The 7,500-nt window shown below is 40.1% G+C and overlaps 1 protein-coding gene across 2 annotated transcripts in view; it reads left to right on the top strand.

Annotated features, from left to right (window-relative positions):
• il10 (interleukin 10) overlaps positions 1 to 7,500 on the top strand; it is a 33,041-nt gene that overhangs the window by 19,982 nt on the left and 5,559 nt on the right. For both annotated transcript variants that reach the window (XM_061985414.2, XM_061985415.1), the window contains exon 3: positions 7,239 to 7,492. In XM_061985414.2, coding sequence (XP_061841398.1) covers positions 7,239 to 7,492 — 254 coding nt within the window. The remainder of the gene's footprint in view (positions 1 to 7,238; positions 7,493 to 7,500) is intronic.

Here is a 7,500-nt window from a genome sequence, read left to right as displayed (position 1 = left end):
CTACGACAGAGATGGCAAGAATGTGTGGATATCCTGCGACACTCAAAGCAGATGCATTTCCAACTGGACTGGACAGATCAGCTTTCAGGAAAAGAGAGCGGATGAGGGTATGTCTACAGAATATATTATTTGATGAAAACTGGGCTGTCTGCACTCCCAAAGTGCATGTTGTTGCCAAATGTATTTCATATGCTGTAAACCTAGTTCATAGTTGTTAGTTTCCTTTAATGCCAAACAAACACATACCAATCGTTGGTTAGAAGGCGATCGCCGAATTCGTCCTCGCTTTCTCCCGTGTCGCTGGCTGTCGTGTCGTTTTCGTCGGTTTCGCTTGCATACGGTTCAAACCGATATGGCTCAGTAGCTTCAGTTTCTTCTTCAATTTTGTTTTCGCTACCTGCCTCCACACTACAACCATCCGTTTCAATACATGCGTAACCTGTTGAATCGCTTAAGCCGCTGAAATCCGAGTCTGAATCCGAGCTAATGTCGCTATACCTTGCTGTTCTAACCGCCATGTTTGTTTGTATTGGCATCACTGTGTGACGTCACAGGAAAATGGACGGGTGTATATTACGATGGTTAAAATCGGTGGCAGAGGGGTTAGTGCATCTGCCTCACAATACGAAGGTCCTGAGTAGTCTTGGGTTCAATCCCGGGCTCGGGATCTTTCTGTGTGGAGTTTGCATGTTCTCCCCGTGACTGCGTGGGTTCCCTCCGGGTACTCCGGCTTCCTCCCACTTCCAAAGACATGCACCTGGGGATAAGTTGATTGGCAACACTAAATTGGCCCTAGCGTGTGAATGTGAGTGTGAATGTTGTCTGTCTATCTGTGTTGGCCCTGCGATGAGGTGGCGACTTGTCCAGGGTGTACCCCGCCTTCCGCCCGATTGTAGCTGAGATAGGCTCCAGCGCCCCCCGCGACCCCAAAGGGAATAAGCGGTAGAAAATGGATGGATGGAAAATCAGGCACTTTGAAGCTTTTTTTAGGGATATTGCGTGATGGTTAAAATTTTGAAAAAAACTTCGAAAAATAAAATAAGCCACTGGGAACTGATTTTTAATGGTTTTAACCCTTCTGAAATTGTGATAATGTTCCCCTTTAAGGTAAAATTTTGTTGACTATTGTAATTTCTACAGTGTACAATTTGATGGATAACTTGTTTTAAAACCATATAATGCAAGTAGATATTTGAGTATTTCTTTTTGTTTTAGCAAAAAAAAGTTTGGAATGGATGAGGATATAATATTTACATTATTATTAAAATATGCAATTATAATATGCAATTGTATGCAGTACATGTATTTTTTGTCAAGCACTTTACATACCTGTAAACACCTAACAATGCTGTATGCATGTCACTTTTATAGAATGTGCCTTTTTTCAAGTTGAAATGTGTCTATGGGCGTTTTTACTCTAATCCCAGTAGTTTTCATCAGTCCACGCACTCGGACTGAGATGGAACAGATCGAGGGAGCGTGCCCAGGTCCTAACTTTGAGAGGCACAACAAGAGGAGGAGGCGGTGTACAGTAGATACACTAAATCACAGCCGTGTGTAGGGAGAGGATGGACCACTCTGTTTCACAGTAGGTAGCAAACATGGCGTCCTGTGGTCACGTGAGGGGCAATCATTTAAGAGATGGTCTGGCCATACTCTCTCTGATTGGTCAAAAGCCCCTCGCGTCACTACAGGATGCCATATTTGCTACCAACTGTGAAACAGAGTTGTCCGTACTCTCTTTAAACACGGCTCTGCACTATATAGGACACAGGGGCCCCCTAGAGCAGTGTTTTTCAACCTTTTTTGAGCCAAGGCACATTTTTTGCGTTGAAAAAATCCGGAGGCACACCACCAGCAGAAATCATTAAAAAACGAAACTCAGTTGACAGTAAAAAGTCGTTGTCGCAATTGTTGGATATGACTTTAAACCATAACCAAGCATGCATCACTATAGCTCTTCTCTCAAAGTAATGTACGCTGTGACTTATTTTGAGATTTTTGCTATTTTCCTGTGTGTAGTGTTTTAGTTCTTGTCTTGCGCTCTTATTTTGGTGGCTTTTGCTGTTTTGTTGGTGTTTTCCTGCAGCAGTTTCATGTCTTCCTTAAACGCTATTCCCCGCATCTGCTTTGTTTTAGCAATCAAGAATATTCAAGTTGTTGCTATCCTTCTTTGTGGGGACAATGTTGATTGTCATGTCATGTTCGGATGTACATTATGGATGCTATCTTTGCTCTACAGTAAGTCTTTGCTGTCATCCAGCATTCTGTTTTTGTATACTTTGCAGCCAGTTCAGTTTTAGTTTTGTTCTGCATAGCCTTCCCTAAGCTTCAATGCATTTTCTTAGGGGCACTCACATTTTGTTTATTTTTGGTTAAAGCATTAGACACCTTTTTACCTGCACACTGCCTACCGCTGTTCCCGACATCTACAAAGCAATTAGCTACCGGCTGCCACCTACTGATATGCCGAGCTCTAGACAGTACAGACACTCAACGACAACACATAATTTGCAGACTATAATTACTGGTTTGCAAAAATATTTTTAACCCAAATAGGTGAAATTAGATAATCTCCCACGGCACACCAGACGGTATCTCACGGCACACTAGTGTGCCACGGCACAGTGGTTGAAAAACACTGCCCTAGAGGGCCGCCAAAATAAAAGTGTTTCTCAGCTGTGTTCTGTGTGGGCTGCAGCTGTAATACACTTTTCCACCACTTGTGTCAGTAATAACAACATCAAACAAACAGAAGAAGTATGGAGCTAAAGTTTCTTCAAAGCCCCACTTAAGAACTTTCAGTTTTGGCTGATTTTGGCGGCTCCAGTGGACCAAAGCGGTAGTGTTTTGCCAGAAGAAGACCCCATTTCCCATGATGCCTAGCGCATATAGCATCACACTGACATGATGTAATATTGTCACAAACATTCTGTCTCTAATGGCTGATGTTAAACAGTAGACACTATCAAGAAATGATCTTGGATTGTTCTACAAACATGACGCTACTACCAAGAATGTATCGGGGCGGATGCAGGTCCCAAGCAAAAAAAAGACCGGCGGAAGTAGTATGGAACTATCACGCTGGTAGCTATTTATTGCTACCATGCACATTTCCGATAGCTAAATTAGCATTAGCATTAGCATTTTGATTTAAGCATGGAAAATCCCTTCCTAGTTTAGCAGGAACAGAGCCAAGGCAGCATCGCTCTGAAATTCCTCGTCTTTGAGCTCACGCCAGCCAGTGAAAGGCAGGGCAATGTTGATCCTTGAATGTCCTCTCTTTTTCACAGTCTCCTCAGACAAAACTTTTCGTTTCTTTGGTTGTTTTGCAGCTTCTGCCATGATAGCAGTAATTGCACGCAGGCGTTCGCATTGACTTCCGTCTTTTTAAGGAATGGGAAACGGGAGAGTGACGTATGCCGTAAAGCAAGTCAGCACATTTGTAGTTTTTTGTGTGGAGCAGGGTTCCTGCCCCCCTCCTCAAAGTCACTAAGTGCCAGTTAGAGCGACACAGACCCCCTCAGACCATGACACAGGTGTCATTCAACTAGTTGTATGTCTATGCATTGTCCCAAAAGTTATACAAATATTTAATCGAGGTTGAAAAGTTACTTAGTGCTTAAGCGCAAAAATTATGACTAAAGTGGTGAAGCTGCATTTTCATTTGCACCTAAATTCTACTGACATTTCTTTTTTTTTTTAAATAATAATAATAATTAATTTAATTAGAATTTGTTTTAGTGCTGCATAATTGTATGTACATTTATTTGTTATCCATTTTTATGAGTCTCTTTATGGAGAGGGGCGTGGTTCATGCATTCCCTGCGGGCTGGGTGTGTGCAGGGGCCGGCCATGAAGCAGCAGACAGGTGAGTGGATATCTCAGCTGGAACGAGTTATCTAATAACCTGTTCCTTTATTAGTAGCGTCGGAGACCATGAGGCGGGAGGTGAGCTGGAGAGCGAGGCCGCCTGGAAGTGCTGAAAAGCCAAAAGACTTTGTAAATCGAGATCATTAAAACAATTGTAAAATGCTGCAGCAGAGTGTTGTGCCCTTTCCTGTGGTCCCAGAAGAACCCGAGTCAAGAGACATCTTCACACTCTTCTTTTGCGGTATTTTGAATTAATATGTATTTGGTAATCAGCCTGACCTAAACCTTAATAATAATCTTTGTGATTAACACATGTTTTTATATAATTTAATAAGGTTTATCCTATTAAACTGTAAGTCCAAACCCCGTTTCCAGATGAGTTGGGAAATTGTGTTAGATGTAAATATAAACGGAATACAATGATTTGCAAATCATTTTCAACCCATATTCAGTTGAATATGCTACAAAGACAACATATTTGATGTTCAAACTGATAAACTTTTTTTTTTGCAAATAATCATTAACTTTAGAATTTGATGCCAGCAACACGTGACAAAGAAGTTGGAAAAGGTGGCAATAAATATTGATAAAGTTGAGAAATGCTCATCAAACACTTATTTGGAACATCCCACAGGTGAACAGGCACATTGGGAACAGGTGGGTGCCATGATTGGGTATAAAAGTCATTTTTGTTGTTGTCATTCACAAACAAGGATGGGGCGAGGGTCACCACTTTGTCAACAAATGCGTGTGCAAATTGAACAGTTTAAGAAAAACCTTTCTCAACCAGCTATTGCAAGAAATTTAGGGATTTCACCATCTACGGTCCGTAATATCATCAAAAGGTTCAGAGAATCTGGAGAAATCACTCCACGTAAGCAGCTAAGCCCGTGACCTTAGATCCTCCAGGCTGTACTGCATCAACAAGCGACATCAGTGTGTAAAGGATATCACCACATGGGCTCAGGAACACTTCAGAAACGCACTGTCAGTAACTACAGTTGGTCGCTACATCTGTAAGTGCAAGTTAAAACTCTCCTTTGCAAGGCGAAAACCGTTCATTAACAACACCCAGAAATGCAGTCGGCTTCGCTGGGCCTGAGCTCATCTAAGATGGACTGATACAAAGTGGAAAAGTGTTCTGTGGTCTGAGGAGTCCACATTTCAAATAGTTTTTTAGGAAACTGTGGACGTCGTGTCCTCCGGACCAAAGATGAAAAGAACCATCCGGATTGTTATAGGCGCAAAGTTGAAAAGCCAGCATCTGTGATGGTATGGGGGTGTATTAGTGGCCAAGACATGGGTAACTTACACATCTGTGAAGGCGCCATTAATGCTGAAAGGTACATATAGGTTTTGGAGCAACATATGTTGTCATCCAAGCAACGTTACCATGGACGCCCCTGCTTATTTCAGCAAGACAATGCCAAGTCACGTGTTACATCAACGTGGCTTCATAGTAAAAGAGTGCGGGTACTAGACTGGCCTGCCTGTAGTCCAGACCTGTCTCCCATTGAAAATGTGTGGCACATTATGAAGCCTAAAATACCACAACAGAACAACTTGTTGAACAACTTAAGCTGTACATCAAGCAAGAATGGGAAAGAATTCCACCTGAGAAGCTTAAAAAATGTGTCTCCTCAGTTCCCAAACGTTTACTGAGTGTTGTTAAAAGGAAAGGCCATGTAACACAGTGGTGAACATGCCCTTTCAAAACTACTTTGGCACGTGTTGCAACCATGAAATTCTAAGTTAATTATTATTTGCAAAAAAAAAAAAATAGTTTATGAGTTTGAACATCAAATATCTTGTCTTTGTAGTGCATATAATTGAATATGGGTTAAAAAAGATTTTCAAATCATTGTATTCCGTTTATATTTACATCTAACACAATTTCCCAACTCATATGGAAACGGGGTTTGTAGGTTAGATTAGGGCATCTTAACCTTTTTGAACTCGGGACCCAACTTTTCCACTACACAGGGGCCCGGGACCCACTCAAATATTAACACTGATTGATTAATATTACTCTATATTTTAATCATATTCAATCATTATATCTAACCTATTTACAGTTTAACAGGATAAACCTTGACCAATGATATGAAAGTATGTGTTCATCACAAAGATTATTATCAAGGGTTAGGTCAGGCTGATTATAAAAATAAATAGTAATCAAATAAACTGCAAAAGAAGAGACTCATTAAAACTGATGGAAGATAGATTAGCATACAATTACACAGCACTAAAAATATTTGAACAAAATTGAATAAAAATGACATTATATGTTTCTAAAATTATCAATAAAATTATATGTGCAAAAAAAAACAGCTTCACCACTTTAGTCATAATTTTTGCGCTTAACATACTTCTCTATGGCAGTCATGTTACTCCCAGAGCGCTCAAAAGTGGGTAAAAGTGCTAAAAAATGTTTACTAAAATTAAATAAAAATTACAATATGTTTCTTAAACTATCGATAGAATCTACGTGCAAAGGAAAATACAGCTTCAACACTTCAGTCATAATTTTTGCGCTTAACATACTTCTCTTCTCTATGACAGTCATGTCGCTCCCAGAGCACTCAAAAGTGCGTACAAGTGCAATTTTTTTTTTTACTAAAATTAAATTAAAATGACAATATATGTTTCTTAAACTATCGATGAAATCTAGGTGCAAAGGAAAATACAGCTTCACCAGTTTGGTCATAATTTTTGCGCTAACATACTTCTCTATCGCAGTCATGTCACTCCCAAAGCGCTCAAAAGTGGGTACAATTGATTTAAAAAAATTAACTAAAGTTTAATAAAAATGACAATATATGTTTCTTTAAACTATCGAAAAAATCTAGGTGCAAAGGAAAATACAGCTTCACCACTTTAGTCATAATTTTTGCACTTTAATCTATGGCAGTCATGTTACTCCCAGAGTGCTCAAAAGTGGGTAAAAGTGCTAAAAAAATAAATTAACTAAAATTAAATAAAAATGACAATACATTTTTCTTAAACTATCGATAAAATCTAGGTACAAAGGAAAATACAGCTTCACCACTTTAGTCATCATTTTTACGCTTGAAATACTTCTCAATGGCAGTCATGTCACTCCCAGAGTGCTCAAAATTGGGTAAAATAAAGCATCATTTTACTTTTTATCCAAAAAGTGTCTAAAAATGTAGGTGTTTAAAGCACACATGCTCTAAAAATATCCACACAGTCAGTTGAAAATGTAAGCATTTTTTTTAATTTTTTTTTAACTATGATAAATTGATTTACTGAAATGTGGAAATGTAGGGACACCCCGAAAATGTGAGAAACTTTCCAGCATGTATCAAACATGTTCGTGTCACCCCCCCCCCTCTCACTCCAAGTTCGCCTATATAAAAAGACAAGACATGGCTCAGAAATAAAACCGAGAAGAAGAAGAGACCACCCTTCCATCATCTCTATCATCATCTTCATCATCATCATGCGCGGCACCACAAGTCTCCTCCTGCTGGTCCTGCTGGTCCAGAGTCTCCTGGGCACGCCGGTGTGCACCAACCAGTGCTGCCGCTTCGTGGAGAGTTTCCCCGGCCGGCTGAGGAGGCTCCGCCAGGATTATTTGCACATCAGAGACTTTTACGTGAGTAC

This window comes from Nerophis lumbriciformis, linkage group LG23 (genome assembly GCF_033978685.3).
Source record: "Nerophis lumbriciformis linkage group LG23, RoL_Nlum_v2.1, whole genome shotgun sequence".
Lineage (NCBI taxonomy): Eukaryota > Metazoa > Chordata > Actinopteri > Syngnathiformes > Syngnathidae > Nerophis > Nerophis lumbriciformis.
Note: the sequence above shows the minus strand (reverse complement) of the source record. Positions and strands in the feature narration are given on the sequence as shown.